The sequence below is a fragment of the Monodon monoceros genome, unplaced genomic scaffold (assembly GCF_005190385.1).
Source record: "Monodon monoceros isolate NGI ecotype Baffin Bay Population unplaced genomic scaffold, NGI_Narwhal_1 Super_Scaffold_16, whole genome shotgun sequence".
NCBI classification, from domain to species: Eukaryota; Metazoa; Chordata; class Mammalia; order Artiodactyla; family Monodontidae; genus Monodon; species Monodon monoceros.
The window spans coordinates 50,275,831-50,295,429 of NW_021703772.1; the positions used below are offsets into that span (position 1 = coordinate 50,275,831).

A 19,599-nucleotide genomic window follows, 5' to 3' on the forward strand; every position below is an offset into this window, starting at 1 on the left:
AAAATCAACTTTATCGAGGTATTGTTTATGTAAGTAAAATGCACACGTTTAAGTGAACGGTGTGATGGATTTTGACAAATGTTGTGTACATCCACATAACCATTACCACAGTCAAGATGTAGATCAGTCCAGTCACCTCAGAAAGCTTCTCATGACTCTTTGTAGTCAGTTTCACACCGTTAGACAGTGACTGATCTGATTTCTATCACTGTAGATTAAATTTGCCTGTTCCAAAACTTCATATAAACAGAATCACACAGTATATACTCTTTCGTATATATTGTTGAGATTCACCCCTCTGTGTTAAGTGAATCAGTACTTTGTTCCTTTTATTGCTAACTAGTATTCATTGTATGAAAACCTGAGCCTACAACTTAAAAAAAAATCTTCTTGATACTGATTCTTTGTGGGAGATATGTGAAATAGCAGTGAATCTTAAGTGTTTATTAAAGTATGTTTAGCCAAGTACCTATTTTAGATGTACTTGAATTAATTTAATTTGATTTTTGTCCTTGAACTCAAAGTTATAATTAAAAATTATTTTAAAGTCATACTTCTTACTGATTCATTCAGAAGCCTTTACAACATTAAAAATTTAGTGAAATCCTAAATAAAATGTTCTCCGTATTTGAGAAAACCAGAGAGTTTATTTTCCCAAGTAAAAAATAACCCTGAAGTAAATTAAAGATGCATATATTTTATATACTTCCCCTTTGATGTTTTTCTTTTAAATGTTTTGCAGCTATATCAAATTTTATAAAATTATAAAATGATTTAGAGAATCACTTTATTAGGCTATCTTATCCTGCTTTCAAAAATAGAAACTTTGGGACTTCCCTGGTGGCACAGTGGTTAAGAATCCGCCTGCCAATGCAGAGGACACGGGTTTGAGCCCTGGTCCGGGAAGATTCCACATGACGTGGAGCAAGTCTGTGTGCCACAACTACTGAGCCTGCACTCTAGAGCCCATGAGCCACAACTACCGAGCCCTTGTGCCACAACTACTGAAGCCTGTGCGCCTAGAGCCTGTGCGCCGCGAATAGAGAAAGCCCACACGCAGCAACAATGACCCAACGCAGCCAAAAAATAAATGAATAAAAAAATACAAAGTTATTTAATAAAAGTTAATATAAGACTATACTACAGGGGCCTCCCTGGTGGCGCAGTGGTTGGGAGTCCACCTGCCGATGCAGGGAACACGGGTTTGTGCCCCGGTCCGGGAGGATCCCACATGCTGTGGAGTGGCTGGGCCCATGAGCCATGGCCGCTGAGCCTGCGGGTCTGGAGCCTGTGCTCCGCAACGGGAGAGGCCACAACAGTGAAAGGCCCGCGTACCACAAAAAAAAACAAAAAAAACAAAACTATGCTACAGGTTGCCTTTTAGAACAGATCAGTGGTTGCCAAAACTGTAAAGGGAAGGCAGCAAAGGAGTTTTTTGGGGTGATGAAGTTGGTCACCACTGTGGTGATGGTGGTAACACAGATCTACACATGTTAAATTTTTCCTAGAGCTGTACACTGAAAGGGGGAAAAGTCAAGTTTACTGTGTGGAACTTTAAAAAATGAAATGAAAAAAAGGAAAGATTGACTTGGTAGCATTATAGGGAGGAGGAGTGTGAATAAATACTTAGTAAGGGGACTTGCCTGGTGGCACTTCGGAATCCACCTGCCAATACAGGGAACCCAGGTTCGATCCCTGGTCCAGGAAGATCCCACATGCTGCGGAGCAACTAAGCCCGTGCACCACAACTACTGAGCCTGCACGCCGCAACTACTGAAGCCCATGTGCTGCAACTGCCGAGCCCGCGTGCTGCAACTACTGAAGCCTGTGTGCCTAGAGCCCATGCTCTGCAACAAGAGAAGCCACCGCAATGAGAAGCCTGTGCACCGCAACTAGAAAAAGCCCATGCGCGGCAATGAAGACCCAACACAGCCAAAAATTAAAAATTAAAAAAAAAAAATCTTAGTAAAATATTATTTTTTAAATCCCTATCTGATCTCTTTTGTTCATTGTTTTTTTTTAACGTCTTTATTGGAGTATAATTGCTTTACAATAGTGTGTTAGTTTCTGCTTTATAACAAAGTAAATCAGCTATACATACATACACATATATCCCCATATACCCTCCCTCTTGTGTCTCCTTCCCACCCTCCCTATCCCACCCCTCTAGGTGGTCGCAAAGCACCGAGCTGATCTCCCTGTGCTCTGTGGCTGCTTCCCACTAGCTATCTGTTTTACATTTGGTAGTGTATATATGTCCATGCCACTCTCTCACTTCTTCCTAGCTTACCCTTCCCCCTCCCCATGTCCTCGAGTCCATTCTCTACGTCTGCGTCTTTTTTTTTTTTTAAAAACATCTTTATTGGGGTATAATTGCTTTACAATGGTGTGTTAGTTTCTGCTTTATAACAAAGTGAGTCAGTTATACATATACATATGTTCCCATATGTCTTCCCTCTTGTGACTCCCTCCCTCCCACTCTCCCTATCCCACCCCTCCAGGCTGTCACAAAGCACCGAGCTAATATCCCTGTGCCCTGCGGCTGCTTCCCCCTAGCTATCTACCTTACTACGTATGTTAGTGTGTATATGTCCATGACTCTCTCTCACCCTGTCAAAGCTCACCCTTCCCCCTCCCCATATCCTCAAGTCCGTTCTCCAGTAGGTCTGCGTCTTTATTCCTGTCTAGGTTCTTCATGACATTTTTTTTTTCCTTAAATTCCATATATATGTGTTAGCATACGGTATTTGTCTTTTTCTTTCTGACTGACTTCACTCTGTATGACAGACTCTAGGTCTATCCATCTCATTACAAATAGCTCAATTTCATTTCTTTTTAAGGCTGAGTAATATTCCATTGTATATATGTGCCACATCTTCTTTATCCATTCATCCGATGATGGGCGCTTAGGTTGTTTCCATCTCCGGGCTATTGTAAATAGAGCTGCAATGAACATTTTGGTACATGACTCTTTTTGAATTTTGGTTTTCTCAGGGTATATGCCCAGTAGTGGGATTGCTGGGTCATATGGTAATTCTATTTGTAGTTTTTTAAGGAACCTCCATACTGTTCTCCATAGTGGCTGAACCAATTCACATTCCCACCAGCAGCGCAAGGGTGTTCCCTTTTCTCCACAGCCTCTCCAGCATTTATTGTTTCTAGATTTTTTGATGATGGCCATTCTGACTGGTGTGAGATGATATCTCAATGTAGTTTTGATTTGCATTTCTCTAATGATTAATGATGTTGAGCATTCTTTCATGTGTTTGTTGGCATTCTGTATATCTTCTTTGGAGAAATGTCTATTTAGGTCTTCTGCCCATTTTTGGATTGGGTTGTTTGTTTTTTTGTTATTGAGCTGCATGAGCTGCTTGTAAATTTTGGAGATTAATCCTTTGTCAGTTGCTTCATTTGCAAATATTTTCTCCCATTCTGAGGGTTGTCTTTTGGTCTTGATTATGGTTTCCTTTGCTGTGCAAAAGCTTTGAAGTTTCATTAGGTCCCATTTGTTTATTTTTGTTTTTATTTCCATTACTCTAGGAGGTGGGTCAGAAAGGATCTTGCTGTGATTTATGTCACAGAGTGTTCTGCCTATGTTTTCCTCTAAGAGTTTGATAGTTTCTGGCCTTACATTTAGGTCTTTAATCCATTTTGAGCTTATTTTTGTGTATGGTGTTAGGGAGTGATCTAATCTCATACTTTTACATGTACCTGTCCAGTTTTCCCAGCACCATTTATTGAAGAGGCTGTCCTTTCTCCACTGTACATTCCTGCCACCTTTATCAAAGATAAGGTGTCCATATGTGCGTGGGTTTATCTCTGGGCTTTCTATCCTGTTCCACTGATCTATCTTTCTGTTTTTGTGCCAGTACCATACTGTCTTGATTACTGTAGCTTTGTAGTATAGTCTGAAGTCAGGGAGCCTGATTCCTCCAGCTCCTTTTTTCGTTCTCAAGATTGCTTTGGCTATTCGGGGCCTTTTGTGTTTCCATACAAATTGTGAAATATTTTGTTCTAGTTCTGTGAAAAATGCCAGTGGTAGTTTGATAGGGATTGCCTTGAATCTGTAGATTGCTTTGGGTAGTAGAGTCATTTTCACAATGTTGATTCTTCCAGTCCAAGAACATGGTATATCTCTCCATCTATTTGTATCATCTTTAATTTCTTTTATCAGTGTCTTATAATTTTCTGCATACAGGTCTTTCGTCTCCTTAGGTAGGTTTATTCCTAGATATTTTATTCTTTTTGTTGCAATGGTAAATGGGAGTGTTTTCTTGATTTCACTTTCAGATTTTTCATCATTAGTATATAGGAATGCCAGAGATTTCTGTGCATTAATTTTGTATCCTGCTACTTTACCAAATTCATTGATTAGCTCTTATTAGTTTTCTGGTAGCATCTTTAGGATTCTCTATGTATAGTATCATGTCACCTGCAAACAGTGACAGCTTTACTTCTTTACGTCTGCGTCTTTATTCCTGTCCTGCCCCTAGGTTCTTCAGAACCATTTTTTTTTCTTTTTTTTAAGATTCCATATATATGTGTTAGCTTACGGTATTTGTTTTTCTCTTTCTGACTTACTTCACTCTGTTTGACAGACTCTGGGTCCATTCACCTCACTACAAATAACGCAATTTTGTTTCTTTTTATGGCTGAGTAATATTCCATTGTGTATATATGCCATATCTTCTTTATCTATTCTTCTGTCATTGGACTCTTAGGTTGCTTCCATGTCCTGGCTATTGTAAATAGAGCTGCAGTGAACATTGTGGTACATGACTCTTTTTGAATTATGGTTTTTTCAAGGTATGTGCCCAGTAGTGGGATCGCTGGGTGTATGGTAGTTCTATTTTTAGTTTTTTAAGGAACCTCCTTACTGTTCTCCATAGTGGCTGTATCAATTTACATTCCCACCAGCAGTGCAAGAGTGTTCCCTTTTCTCCACACCCTCTCCAGCATTTATTGTTTATAGACTTTTTGATGATGGCCATTCTGACCGGTGTGAGGTGATACCTCATTGTAGTTTTGAGTTGCATTTCTCTAATGATTAGTGATTTTGAGCATCCTTTCTTGTGTTTGCTGGCAATCTTTTGTTCATTGTTATACTATATACTTATATTTTCTAGTACGTTTTACTTTATTATTATTATTTTTCACATTTCTTTAATTTTTAAATACTCATTTGATCACCCAGCTGGCCTTAACCCTACTTAATTTCATGCTAATAAACAACGTTTTGACTGTGTCATCTGGTTAGAAGCAGCTAATCCACTGCAGTGTTCAATGCATGTTTACTGTTACTTTAACTCTTCTATTCGTGGATTTGAAGCAAAATCTTTTGTGATTTGGAAAAAGAAAAGATCTGCTTGAGAGTGACTTATTTAGGGGAATAGAGAAAGCTATGCTTTGAGTTGAACTGTTTTCCAGAATACTCTCTTTTGTCTCTGATCTCTTCTTTACCTTTGTGCTGCCTTTATCCCATATACAGAAATTGATTTACTTTTGTAGCAGTTTGATTTTCATAGTCAACAAACACATTCTTTTAAATACCCTAAAAAAGAGAAAGCAATATAATTTATTAAAAGTAGCTCTGGGGAATTCCCTGGAGGTCCAATAGTTAGGTACTTTCACTGCCATGGCCCGGATTCAATCCCTGGTTGGGGAAGTAAGATCTTGCAAGGCACGTGGTGCGGCCAAAAAAAAAAAAGCTCTGAATTGGGAGACAACCTGAAATTAATTTTTAGTTTTTTGGAATTTCTGACTATGTGACTTGAGCACATTTATTTTATTTATTAAAACAATAAGTTAAACAAGATTTCTTAATGTGAAGTTTCTCAGAACTTTTAATGTTATTGTGCATATTCAAGAGGAGGTTATAGCTATAGTCTTTGCAAACTTCATTAAATTCTGGGTAACATCGAAGTATATGATTATATCACACTACTTATTTTCTGATTGTTCACCTTATTCTCTGCATTCTTTTTTCTGGGTTTGCTGTCTTGTTTTTTGGACTGGAATGCCCTTTTGTTCTCACTCCTTTATGCCCATAAATTGGATGACATATTCTCAGAGAAATATTTTCTTTTACCCTCATTTCTTCTCTCCTTATCTGGATAGTAACAACTTTCTCGTCTCACTTCTTGAATAACCATTTTATTGAACATCTTCTAGTCTTGTGGGTCTTAAGCACTCTGCTGAGTGCTATAGATAGATAAAAAGATTAATAAGACTTTGCTCCTGTGGAATTTATAACATATTTGTGCCTTACATGATTTTGTTAACACTATTAATTCTCATCACATTTTGGCTTCTATTATGCCTTTCCATGTGTATTAATAAAAGATGCTTATGGTAAAGGTTTAAACAAACCACACAGGAGGTAGAAAGTCAAAACAAAATTCTCTCCAGTCCTACTTCTCAAAGGTTTAACTACAGTTAACAGTTTTCTGTACATCTGTCGAGAAATTTATTATGTATATACAAATATGTGTGTGTGTATATATGTATATACATATATACCTTCTCTCATATAAATAGGATCATATTTTTTTAGTTTTCTTGACAGTCCATTTAGACTGTTATTAAGGTCTAGATTATTATTTTGTTTATATTTGTTTCTTATATAGTACAATGACTTGTGTATGGGGAGTAATTCAATAAATTTTGGTTTTTTAAAATATGAAGGTATTGATCCTTCTAATTCTAATATCTCCTGATTTTATTTAACCAAGTTTTGATATTGAATATAATAGCAATAAATTTCAGAATAATGTTCTCTAACCAAAATGTAAGTGATCAAATCCATTCATAGTCTTCAGAAACCTGGTCTTACTGCTTATGATCTCAATAGTCATTTTGTTTCTGGACTCTAGATCTCAACTGCTTAATTTAGCATCTCCCAAGTTCCAGGGCCAGTTGATATTTTCTCTTTTTTTTTTTGGCTGTGTCGGGTCTTAGTTGCGGCACACAGGATTTTCATTGAGCCATGCGGCATCTTTTGTTGCGGTGCACTGGCTCCTCATTGTGTCACGTGGGCTTCTCTCTAGTTGTGGCATGCAGGTTTTTTTCTCTGTAGTTGTGGCACGTGGTCTGCAGAGCACGCGGGCTGTGTAGTTTGTGGCGTGTGGGCTCTTTCATTGAGGTGTGTGAACTCAGTAGTTGTGGTGCATGGGCTTAGTTGCCCGGAGGTGTGTGGGATCTTAGTTCCCCAACCAAGGATTGAACCCTCATCCCCTGCATTGGAAGGTGGATTCTCTACCACCGGACCACCAGGGAAGTCCCGCCAGTTGATTTTTGAGGATCCACTCTGATCAGCTTCTTCTTTTTCCCCTAGTCTCTCTCTCCTTCCTCCTATTACTACCATTAATGTGATAGGATTATACAGGTGGCTACTTGCATGATTGTTTCAGGATTCTGATGAACCATCTAAACCATTTTAAAGAACAGAGTGTACTCCACTGGAAGTAAACTATAATTTCCTAATTTTAACATCAGTTTTCAGTACCCTTGCCTCTTTAATCATTGGTTGTAATCAAATTGTTTTTAATTGTGCCTTTTATCATGGGGATTTTATGACTAAGAGTTTTCTCCATGGTTAAGAAAGAATCCAATTCACTCTCTTCTTTTCTCCCCTTCCTTCAAATTTAGCTGTTGACAGTGTCTTGAAGAGGATGACAATAATTGGTGTAATTTTATCCTTCCGATCATTGGCACAAGAAGCACTTAGAGATGTAAGAAACCATTACGAGTACATATCCTATAGCCAAATAATCCTTTTTAATTTCCCAGAAATTTAAAAGTAACTTTAAAAATTTATAGTTGGCAGTAATATAATTAAAATTCCAGTTTTCATAGTTTATATGAAATAAAGCATATAAAAATTATAGTTACTTAAACTCATTTTTTGTTTTGGTATTGAAATTTAGGGGATATAACTTGCCTGAATATTGTGCTACTTTTTCAACTTTTTTCTTCATTAGAGCATTTTCCATTTTGACTATACTTGGTTTGGCATCAAATACATTCCGTTTATGTGTATTGTAGTACTTTAGAAAATCACTTGAAAATAGACAAAGTAAAATAATTTTTATGCAAACTAGAAGTAATTGAATGGTAATATCTCATAAGTTTAGAGGTTGCTTTTTAAAAATAATTCTACATTCTTAATTTGTTTTCCTGCCTAGGTCTTGTCCTACCACATTCCTTTTCTTGTCAGTTCAATTGAAGATTTCAAGGATCACATTCCAAGGGAAACTGATATGAAGGTAATAAAACTTCTATTTGGATTTTACAGTTTCTAAAATGACATTTAACTTACATATGAAGTAAAATTTAGTAAATCCTAAGCTACTATAAAGTTTATATTTTAGAGTGATGGGTTAGCATGCTTGCCTTTGAAAATGTATCTTAGAGAGCTCAGCACCAAAATACTATATAGGCATTTTGAAAGTCAATCTTCCTTGATCACCTATAGCAATGTAAAATGAGTTAAGATCAATCACCTTTTCCTTAAACTGATAGCTGTTTATACATGGTCATAAGCAAAATGAAAAAGATAAGCCAGAGCTTCCCTGGTGGCACAGTGGTTGAGAGTCCACCTGCTGATGCAGGGGACACAGGTTCGTGCCCTGGTCCGGGAAGATCCCATGTGCTGCAGAGCGGCTGGGCCAGTGAGCCATGGCCGCTGAGCCTGCGCGTCCGGAGCCTGTGCTCCGCAACAGGAGAGGCCACAACAGTGAGAGGCCCGCGTACTGCAAAAAAAAAAAGATAAGCCAGTGAAATGAGAGTTGTTTTGTTTTAAATAAAGCTAATTTCAGTTTTTAAAAATTGATGTTAAAAAAATCTTATAAAAGGATGTTAATTATAGGCTATAATTTTTTAAATTAGTATCCTGTTTTAAATAAAGAAGGTTGGTAGCCTTACCAGAGTCCACAGGTTTTGTTTGTTTTGTAAATTTATTGATCATTTATTGATCATTTATTTATTAAATCAGCCACTGATTTAATCCCAGCAGATTTACCAGTGGTTACACATCTAGTAAGTAACCTATCATATCTGTATTTTCTAAACTTTAATGTTTCTTGGAAAGATTATTTTCTGTTTTGCATATTTTGAAAAGCTCTGACTTGAAAAAGTTATTTCTAAACTTTTTGTATGGCGTTCAAGTCTCAAATTTATTTTTGAGGCTTAGCTTCCATTACTTGTTCCACCCTTCTCTCTCTCTCTTTACTTCCTTACTCTATCCCTCTCTTCCATTGGGTCCTGTAAGATGACCAAATCTTGTTGTGTGCATTCTCACATTTTCTACTTTGTTCTCTAACTTATTCTTCCTGAAAATCCTGGCTGCCTCTATTTTTGCCTTTTGAAATCCTGCCATCTTTTAATGCCTGATTCAATTGCCATCTTCTAAGAAATATTGCTGGATCCCCAAGTGATCATTTCATCTCTTCTTTCTTTTTTTTTTAGTATTATCAGAGAACTTTTTGTTTGTTCATTGTAGAATTAAATATATTCTGCCCTGTATTATAGTTGTGTTTTAACACTTAAATTTATACTAGATTGTAAACATTTGTTGTTGTAATATCAGGGCTAACCAATTATGTAGGTAGTTTTGTTTTGTTTTTTTTTAAGTTTTGGCTGCGTTGGGTCTTCGTTGCTGTGTGCGGGCTTTCTCTGATTGCGGCGAGCAGGGGCTACTCTTCGTTGTGTTGCACGAGCTTCTCATTGCAGTGGCTTCTCTTATTGCGGAGCACGGGCTCTAGGCGCACGGGCTTCAGTAGTTGTGGCACACCGGCTTAGTTGCTCTGCGGCATGTGGGATCTTCCCAGACCAGGGATCGAACCTGTATCCCCTGCATTGGCAGGTGAATTCTTAACCACTGTGGCACCAGGGAAGTCCCATGTAGGTAGTTTTTAACTGAGTTATTGAGCGGAGTATCCTTGAAATCCTTATGTGATACCAAAAGAAATTAGTCATTTGAAATTGCTTTATCAGGTTTTAAATTAGTACTCCTTTAAAAATCTATTATAATAAGTAATTTACTGAATTTATAGATACAATATGATTAGGCATTGAGCCACTATAATTTTAAATTAGACAAGTATGGACATAAAACGTAAGCCCAGTAATTTTGATTCACTTTTGTTCTTTTTTTCATATCTGTTGGTTTGATCTTGATCTTACACTTATGCTTCCAAGAAAAATAATAGCTTTAGAATGATTCTGTTGGAATTGCCACAGAAAGCATACAAGTTTTGTTTGGCTTAGTAGTGTCAAGTTATAATCAGCAGTGCACACACACAAAATACTAAATCAGCTTGTTCGGTGTAGTTAGTTGTGCTGTAGTTCCTTCTATAGCCAAGTTTCTGAAATTCTCTAGTGTTCTTGTAGGCAGACTCTAATTTAAACACTATACCTTTTCTTACTAAAGTGAGATTTCTCAGAAATTTGTTAGAATATTTCTTACTCTATAATTCTTGTATTTTTTAGGTTGCAATGAATGTATATGAATTGTCATCAGCTGCTGGATTACCGTGTGAGATTGATCCTGCCTTGGTGGTAGCTCTTTCCTCACAAAAATCAGGTAAAATGCACTAGTAATTATGTAGTAGTCTTAGTAAAAAACCAGGACAACACAGATATAGCTGTGATACTTATCTATTTGTTCAACTGCCTGTTTTATATCAAGGGTTTTTTTTGTTTGTTGTACATACAGATTAGATATTTAAGTCATAAGACTGTATGAGGTTATTAAGCCCATTTAGTGTGCAGAAATGAAGAGGATCAGAGTCTGAGTCCTGGTACACTCTCAAGTTTGAGTTCAGGGAGAAGAGGAAGAACTACTAAAAGATAAATTTGAGAAGGAAGAATCTGTGAAGGAGAAGAAAAACCAGGAAAGAATCGCTTCGAGGAGAGTGGAAAGGGAATGATCAGCTATGTAGAATTAATACGTGTGACAAGAGCAATGTCAGTGAAGTCTTAGAGGCAAAAGGCTCATTAAAGACGGCTTAGGAGAAAACAAATTAGAGATAATGAGTATAAAACGACTCTCTCACAGAGTTTTACTGTAAAAAGGGGAGCAAAGAAGTAAAATTATAGTAGCAGGAGGCAAGAGTAAAATCAAGAGAAGGATATTTTTCACATGGGGAAATAATAGCATTTGTGTGCTGATGGAGATGGTCTAATAGATAGAAGCATTGTTATCTAGAAAAGGGTGTCTTGGGAATTCCCTGGCAGTCTAGTGGTTAGGACTCAGCTGTTTCACTGCCAGGGCCAGGGTTCAATCCCTGCTTGGGAAACTAAGATCCCGCAAGCTGCTGTGCAGCCAAACAAACAAATAGATAAAATGTGTAGAAAAATAGAAAAGGGTGTCCTATATTACTAGAGCTACTTACCATAAAGAGTCTGTGCATTATTATGTAATATTAAACGTTCAGAATATTTTAAAATCAGCCCTTTGAAATGTGGTACACAGAATTCTCTAGATTTTTCTACAAAGTAAAAACATTTCATCTGCTTCTGGCACTAAAATACCTTCCCCTGCTTCCTTGGATGTAACATGGTGTTTGACTGAGTTCATCAGTTCTTTTTTGATTTGACATTACTTTTGTTTCATCATTCGTGCAGTATGTTAATTATAGTTACATGGATAATTACTATATTTACTTGATTTGCCACAGCTATATTTTTCATAATCAGCCAGATTTTTTTTCCCCTGGAATATAGTTGATTTATAGTGTTGTGCCAATCTCTGCTGTACAGCAAAATGACTCAGTTATACACATACAGACATTCTTTTTTTTATATTCTTTTCCATATCGTTTATCACAGGACATTGAATATAGTTCCCTGTGTTATACAGTAGGACCTTGTTGTTCATCCATCCTGTATATAATAGTTCACATCTGCTAATCCCACACTCCCAGTCCTTCCCTCCTCCACCCACCTCCCCCTTGGCAACCAGAAGTCTGTTTTCTATGTCTGTGAGTCTATTTCTGTTTTGTGGATAGGTTGATTTGTGCCATATTTTAGATTCCACATATAAGTGATATCATAAGGTATTTATCTTTCTCTTCCTGACTGACTTCACTTAGTTTAATAATCTCTAGTTACATCCGTGTTGCTGCAAGTGGCATTATTTCATTCTTTTTTATGGCTGAGTAGTATTCCATTGTATATATGTACCACATCTTCTTTATGTATTATCTGTCGATGGACATTTAGGTTGTTTCCATGTTTTAGCTGTTGTGAATAGTCATGACCAGCCAGATTTTTAAAATATATTCTGGCTCTTTTCTTATGTTCAGTTCTTAGTTATATGTGTTGATAAATAGTAAGGTGACTAGAAGTTCCCAGGTACCCGATAAGTGAAGTACCTAGATAACCCACAATTTTAGTATATGGATACAATAAATATTTTAGATAAATTATTTTACAATAAATATTTAAAACCTTAGGACAATACTAGTTGTATTCATTTATGACTGGTTTCTCCTGTCTTCTAAAATGGAGAAGTTAGAAATCCAGTCTACTTTCCACATTCATCTCTTTTTAATAGTACATTTCACTTATATCTATTTTAGAAAAAAACTTAAGAGTTTTCTGGATGATTTTGCAGAGTAAGTTATGACATAACTTTCTATACTGAAACATAGAATTTTCCTATAAAGTAATTTATTATTAGTTTTCAATTAGGAAATTTTAGGATTCCAGTAATTCTAAACATATTTTTAGTCTTGTAGCTAAAACTGTATTTAGTTACAGGACTAATATTTTTAAATCTTACAGTTTAAAAAAAAATTTTTTTGCTTTATTTTATTAGAGGTCCTTGAAATATGCCTGAGGACTTGATAATAGCCAATAGTAATGTGTTTTATTTCTATTCATTCTGTATGTCTTGTAACAAAATTGTAATCAGTTCTATAGAGACTCAGTAAAATATACAAGAATTAAAATATGCTTTTTCTGGTTTAGATGATCAACTCTTAACTAATCTTGACAGAAATACCTTGACTTTATTTTTAATTTTTATCCCTTAGAAAACATAAGTCCAGAAGAAGAATATAAAATTGCCTGCCTCCTCATGGTCTTTGTGGCAGTTTCTTTGCCAACACTGGCCAGTAACGTGATGTCTCAGTATAGCCCTGCTATAGAAGGTAATAGTGGTTTAAAATTGTTTTGGCACTGGAAAAGTTATGAGTTTTGACATAGTAGGTACTTTTCAAGTAATTGATTTTTTTTTATAATAAAAAGTGGGTTAAGTTCTGCCGCTTACTAGTTGTATAACCTTGGATAGTCAGTTTTTCTTTTTCTAAGCCCCTAGTTTCGTATACACATATGAAATGTGTATATGTGAGCCTGCGGGTGCCTGAATGTGTGTGTGGCAGGGGATGGTGAAGGGAGTATCCAACTCTTAGGATTATTTTAAGGATTGAATGAGGAAATATTTGTAAAGCAGCTAAGCACTTATTTTTTAAGTTTCCAAGACAATATAAAACTGATATATGGTTTCTTTTAGGGGTTTTTGAAAATGTGCCTGTTTAATATAGATATAATTATTTGTTGTTCTCTTCTACACTGTTCTTAAAAGCACTAGCTCTCATGAAAGTGAAGGGAGAGCAAGCAAAGCAGGTTATGATGCTTCAGCTCTGTTTTTAATCATGCCACTATTTATGTAGATTATGAAGTCATTAAAGATTTGATATTTTGGGGTCACACAGAAACCACAAACCCTGTTTGCGCTTTCTCAGGGCACTGCAACAACATACACTGCTTGGCCAAAGCCATCAACCAGATCGCTGCAGCTTTGTTTACAATTCACAAGGGAAGCATTGAAGATCGGCTTAAAGAATTTCTGGCGGTGTGTATAATCAAACAAAACTCATGACAATTTTTAGAGAAAATTAAAAATCGTAACTATGAAGTGTAACAAAGTAAATTCTCTTAATTAATTAATTAATTTTTGGAATAAGGAATAAGTAAAGACAGGGCATTGAAGTCAAGGAGCAGTTAGTTTAGCATTTTTTCCTTTGACTTAGAAGTCTTCTCATTTCTAGAGCTCTGCAATGTGACTTTTTTTTCTAAGCTGATGTTTGGACTGCCCTAGAATTTTGCCTAGAGTTTGAAAGAGGAAAAAACAAAACAAAGGAAACTTGAGGCAAAAGATGAATGTATCCCTCTAAAAGGATGTATTTTACTTATTTCTATTTATTTGGAGAGAGACTGTTAATGGAATCAAACTCAAAAGTAAGAATACTATTCACTGCCAAAAGAGGGTAGTAGTGCTAACTCTAGCCTCATGAAGTATAGCTTTTAGTTTCTATGGTAGTGTAGCTCTTCCTTCCCTTTATCAACTTAACCTTTTTCATATTTTAATTAAAAGAAAGATGCAGTGTGGTATAAAGAACACTAGAATATTTGCTTCTTTTTAAGTTATAAATCCTGTTAGCTTTAAAAAATTTTTTTTTTTATTTTTAAAGTAAACGTAGTAGCAAACTAACTTGAGGACAAAATAACATCTATTTCAAAGAAAACGGTATTAAGAGTTAAAATTTTTGTTTTCATTTTCTTTATTTCCTTTATTTAAGACTTAATGTCTTAATCTCATTGTGGTCCTATTAACTCAAACTCAATGTGAAATTTTCTTCTTATTTGGGAATTAAGAAATATAGTTAATACAGTTACTGGGAAGAGAAAAAGCAATTTAAATCGTTTTTTTAAAAAAGACTTGTTCTGAAAAAATCAGTTTTAAAAACCAATAAGAATATTTGATTACATTTATTACCTTTGTATCTGTTTATACCTTAATAGCTCTTAAATTGTTGCTTGAATGTAAAGAGCCTAAGCTCACCTTATGATTGAAATGTGTTGCAAGTTGAAGCATACTGAAAATAAGTGGTGAACATTTATTTTAAAAAATTTATTTAAAATGTATGTACACTTTTAAGCTTGCATCCTCCAGTCTACTGAAAATTGGCCAGGAGACAGATAAAACAACAACAAGAAATAGAGAATCTGTTTATTTACTGCTAGATATGGTAAGTCTTATTTTAATTTTTGCTAACAACAAAAAAGTTCCAGTCTTTCCTGATAGTCTTTTCTTGATACTTCAGTCATTAAATTATAATAAGAGCTGATGTATTTTTTTTTAAACATCTTTATTGGAGTATAATTGCTTTACAATGGTGTGTTAGTTTCTGCTTTATAACAGTGATGTATTTTTTTGACCATTTATATTCACTCCACCCAAGCCACACACTTTCTAATAATTGCTAAATAGACTGATATCGCTTGTACTTTACCATATGGTAATCGCATCAGAAAACAACAGAATAAAAGATCACCATTACCTGTAGAGTATTCTTTTATTAATAGTTTTTCAACCTATTGGGAAACACTCAGGCTTTATATTTTCCTAGTGTATCAGTTTGAACTCTTTTCCGAATTTTCTGATTTTTGACTTCATCCCACCCATCTAATAACATTTCCTGTAATTTTCTGTGCCTCGTCAGTTCCTTCTCTTTACTGGCATGAAACCACCTGTGCTTGTTTCTACCATGTGATTCTTTCCTCACTTAGAATAATTTCCTTTATCTGCAGAGGTCTGTGTCTATCCTAATAATGATTCGGCATACCTCGTAGCTCGAATCTTTTTTCAGATAGACTTTCTTGATTACTTTGGCCTATGTTAACTTTTCTACTCTTTTGAACTCTCTGGAACTTAACAGCTTTCCCCTTAATCATAGATGGTCTCATGTTTGATTTGGCTTTTTAGCTTAATGTTGGGTTCCAGTTAGACTTGATGATATGGACCACATTTTAAATGTGATATATTGTTGAGGGCAATGCAAGTGCTCAGTATTTCCTGTTGATTAATTGATTTAATTGAAAAGTAGTGATTTAAAATGTTTTGATAGCATACACTGTGGCACATTCGCATTTCAGATTTTAAAGTGAAAGGAAAACTTATGTCTGTTCCCAATAACGGCAATATAAAATTGTGCTCTACTAGTTGTCAGTAAATGTTGCCATTATAAATAAGTTGAATTGATGCATTTTTGGGATTTTTCAGATTGTGCAGGAATCCCCATTCCTGACAATGGATCTTTTGGAATCTTGTTTTCCTTATGTCTTGCTGAGAAATGCATACCATGCTGTCTACAAGCAAAGTGTTACATCTTCTGCATAAAATACCTACTTATTGAAGACAAGCACGCATTTTTGTTGCCTCGGTTTTACCTGTAAACTGTGGAACTATTTTACCTTAAGGCCTGAGAAACAGTTTCGTGGATTATAAATTTCTTTCATACAGTTGTGTTTTCTGATCATTGGTTTCTTAATATCGTTGTACTTCAGTATACTTGGTTGATTTAGGTTGCACATTCACTGAAATTATTTCAATAATTTTAGAGTATCATTTGTTTGAAAAACATGCATTCTCTATGTTTTTGATATTTGATATGAAAAAAAACCTTTGCTTGTTTATTTCTGAAAAAGAATTGTATTTAGTGATTATTTTAGATAGTGATATTATAGCATTCATCTGTGTGTAAATTATTTCATATAGGGAAGAGTTCTGACCTGTACCTATTATGGTTCTTATTGAAAACAAAACTGGATGTGCATTTCTGTGATGTTATGAATACATTTCTACTTTATTTTGAAACATTTGCCAAACTAATTACTATAACACTGTATAACATTAAAAATGTTAAAGGACTGCTTAGCATTAGAAGCAGGCTGTGTCCCAAAATTCTAAAACAGCAGCAAATGTTGTTGCTTGTATAAAGCCTAATGATAATTTTTAGACTAATTTCCATGGTGCCCTGTTGGCATTAGCACTACCATTGAACCCTGCTGTATAATAAACAATCTTAGACATTTATCAACTGTTGATACAAATGTTAGTCCCTAACCACTTTTTATATGTTTTAAATTTTTGAAATTCAAGTGTACCTGCCATAACGTAAAATAAACACTAGACTGTATCACATTTTGAATGATTTCTTTAATTTGGGATCCTCAAAATTTACTCAGTAATATGAAAGTTTTCATTTAAACTTAGTTTAAAGTAAACTTTAATTTATTCTAGGAATGTCTAAGTAGCATGTTGATACCAGGTCACCTATTATAAGATTTGTTTAAATGTTTTGAAAAACATTCCACTAGAAAAAATATTAAAATTAGAAAATAAAATTCCATAGCTTTTTTTGGGGGGGGGGCGGGTGCGCTCCCCAGATCTTAGTTCTCTGACCAGGGATCAAACCCGCGCCCCCTGCAGTGGAAGTGTGGAGTCCCAACCACTGGACCGCCAGGGAAGTCCCTCCATAACATTTTTTTTTAATTAAGAGCTAAAAATGAATCTTGTGTGCCATCAACTTGCTAATTTTATCTGTGAGCAAGTGGACAGATACATTTGAAAGATTGGGGGAAAAAATGGAATGATCATAGAATTAGTGAAAATGTTGAGAACTACTGCATCAGTCAGTAATGAATGGGAAAGACATAAAGGGCCTATTGCTTGGCAGTTGTCACGGAGGGCAGAGCAGCTCATTTAGTTTGAAAACTAACCAGATGTTTTGCTCTTTGATTGGCATTGTAAAGACTGTTTCTCAACAGCTGTGTATCTGGATATCTTATAGAGCTTCTGTTGTTCACAGCTTCTTATGTATCCACCCTGGTAACTCATGTTAAGATAAAAGAAAGCTCCTATGAACTTAGTTACAATTTTTTGTTGTTCAGATACTGGGATGAAATTGAAGTGCCACAAGATTATCATATTTCTATTTTGTGTATGATTTCTCCAGTCTGTATTTAAAGCAGGGAATAGTTGTCACTATCTGTTGAAAATTTCCAGTGGTTCCATGAGGATTTTCTAAAAGGGAAGGAATTTTTAAATGGAATATTTTAAACTTGAAATAGCGTAAATACACAGGTAACAGTTGAAACTAAGATTAAGTGCTGTTTGCTTTGAAATATTAGGATCCTAGAGTGGTAATAACTTGTCGATAATGATATCCTAGGAGGTACAGTAGGCATTTAAGTATATACACTTTGACTGGGGTGATATGTTGAAGGGTATAAGGATGTACATAAGACATAATTTACCCCTCTTCGGGCCAAGAAAAAAATTGCTCTTTTATAGTCGTGTGAAGTTTACCTTGCCCCAGTTTTTTCTCATATATTCAAACTGACTGACTGACTGGTGTCCTGTGTGATTGCTTTTTGCAGAGTCTTTCTACCTCCAAAAAATAAATAAATTTAACATTTTTTAAAATAAAGTTAAAAGTAAATTGACTACTATTTTTAACATCTTGTTTTTCTTAACTTTCTTATTTTCTTCTGAATTTATACTACAACATACTGTTTTTATTTTCTCAACAGTGATGTCATCATACCATGTATGCTTGCCTGTAATCTACTTATTTCTACTTATTACTCAAGTAGAAAAGGGTCTTTGATATTTATATTCTTTTTAAAGCCTTCATATATACCATAACTAGTTTAAAAGATTCATCTGGATGAACATTTAGACAGATTTCTTCTTTTTCACTACAGGCGTACCTTGGAGATATTGTGGATTCAGTTCCAGACCACTACAATAAAAGTGCATACCACAATAAAGCAAGTCACACGAATTTTTTGGTTTCCCGGTACATATAAAAGTTATGTTTACCCTGCACTGTAGTACGTTAACTGTGAAATAGTATTATGTCTTAAAAAATGTACATACCTAAATTTAAACTGTTTCATTGCTAAAATAATGCTAACCATCATCTGATAATGCAGAGTTGCTACCAGCATTCAATATACAAAAAACGCAGTATTTGTGAAGTGTAGTACAGCGAAGCGCAATAAAATGAAGTATTCTTGTATTACAAATATATTGTATCTTAGTGAACTTGGACTGTTATCTCCTTAGGATAATTTCTCACCGGTAAAATTGCTTGGTGGAAGGGTATATACATTTTAAACTTTGATACCTATTAAATTTCCCTCCAATAAGATTGTATCAGTTTTAGTCCTGCAATTGTGTGAGGATAATTTCCTCCTATAAGTAAACTATATACCAATTTTACTATTGTTGATGCATCTTTTCCTCCTTAAAAGATGAAACATAAATCTTGTTTTAATTTGCATACATTTGCTTATTAGTAAAGTGGAATATCTTTTTTTATGTTTACTGGTTTTTATTTAGTGAATTATTCATTTTCATTCTTTTTGTTGTTTTCAAGTGGAGTGGTCAAAAGATTTTCTCTTAAAATACTAATTGAAAACGTTTGCATGTATAAGATTTTTTAGTGCATGTATTTAGGATTGAAAACACCCCCATACAATGTTGAGTATAGTGATATGACTATTAAAATATACTAACAGTGCATAGTAATTAAAGTTAGTATACAGCTACTTTGATTACTGAATTTTAATTGACTTTTAGAGGTAGAAAACGTTTATTTCCAAATCCAAGTTAAGAACAGCATTGATATAAAAAGGGTATATACCTGTTAAAGACTGAAAAGATGTCCAGTTTAAATATATGAACTACAGAGTAGATTGAAATTATACCAAACTCTAATTCCTTAATTGTAAATTTATACTATT

At 35.0% G+C, this 19,599-nt stretch overlaps 1 protein-coding gene across 1 annotated transcript in view; it reads left to right on the forward strand.

Moving 5' to 3' along the window:
- NCKAP1 (NCK associated protein 1) overlaps positions 1–16,990 on the forward strand; it is a 98,887-nt gene extending 81,897 nt beyond the window's left edge. The window contains exons 25-31 of the mRNA XM_029225622.1: positions 7,648–7,730; positions 8,184–8,264; positions 10,489–10,582; positions 13,038–13,154; positions 13,749–13,858; positions 14,946–15,035; positions 16,070–16,990. Of these exons, the coding sequence (XP_029081455.1) occupies positions 7,648–7,730; positions 8,184–8,264; positions 10,489–10,582; positions 13,038–13,154; positions 13,749–13,858; positions 14,946–15,035; positions 16,070–16,186 (692 nt within the window). The 3' untranslated portion in view covers positions 16,187–16,990. The remainder of the gene's footprint in view (positions 1–7,647; positions 7,731–8,183; positions 8,265–10,488; positions 10,583–13,037; positions 13,155–13,748; positions 13,859–14,945; positions 15,036–16,069) is intronic.
- Positions 16,991–19,599: the final 2,609 nt, after the last annotated feature.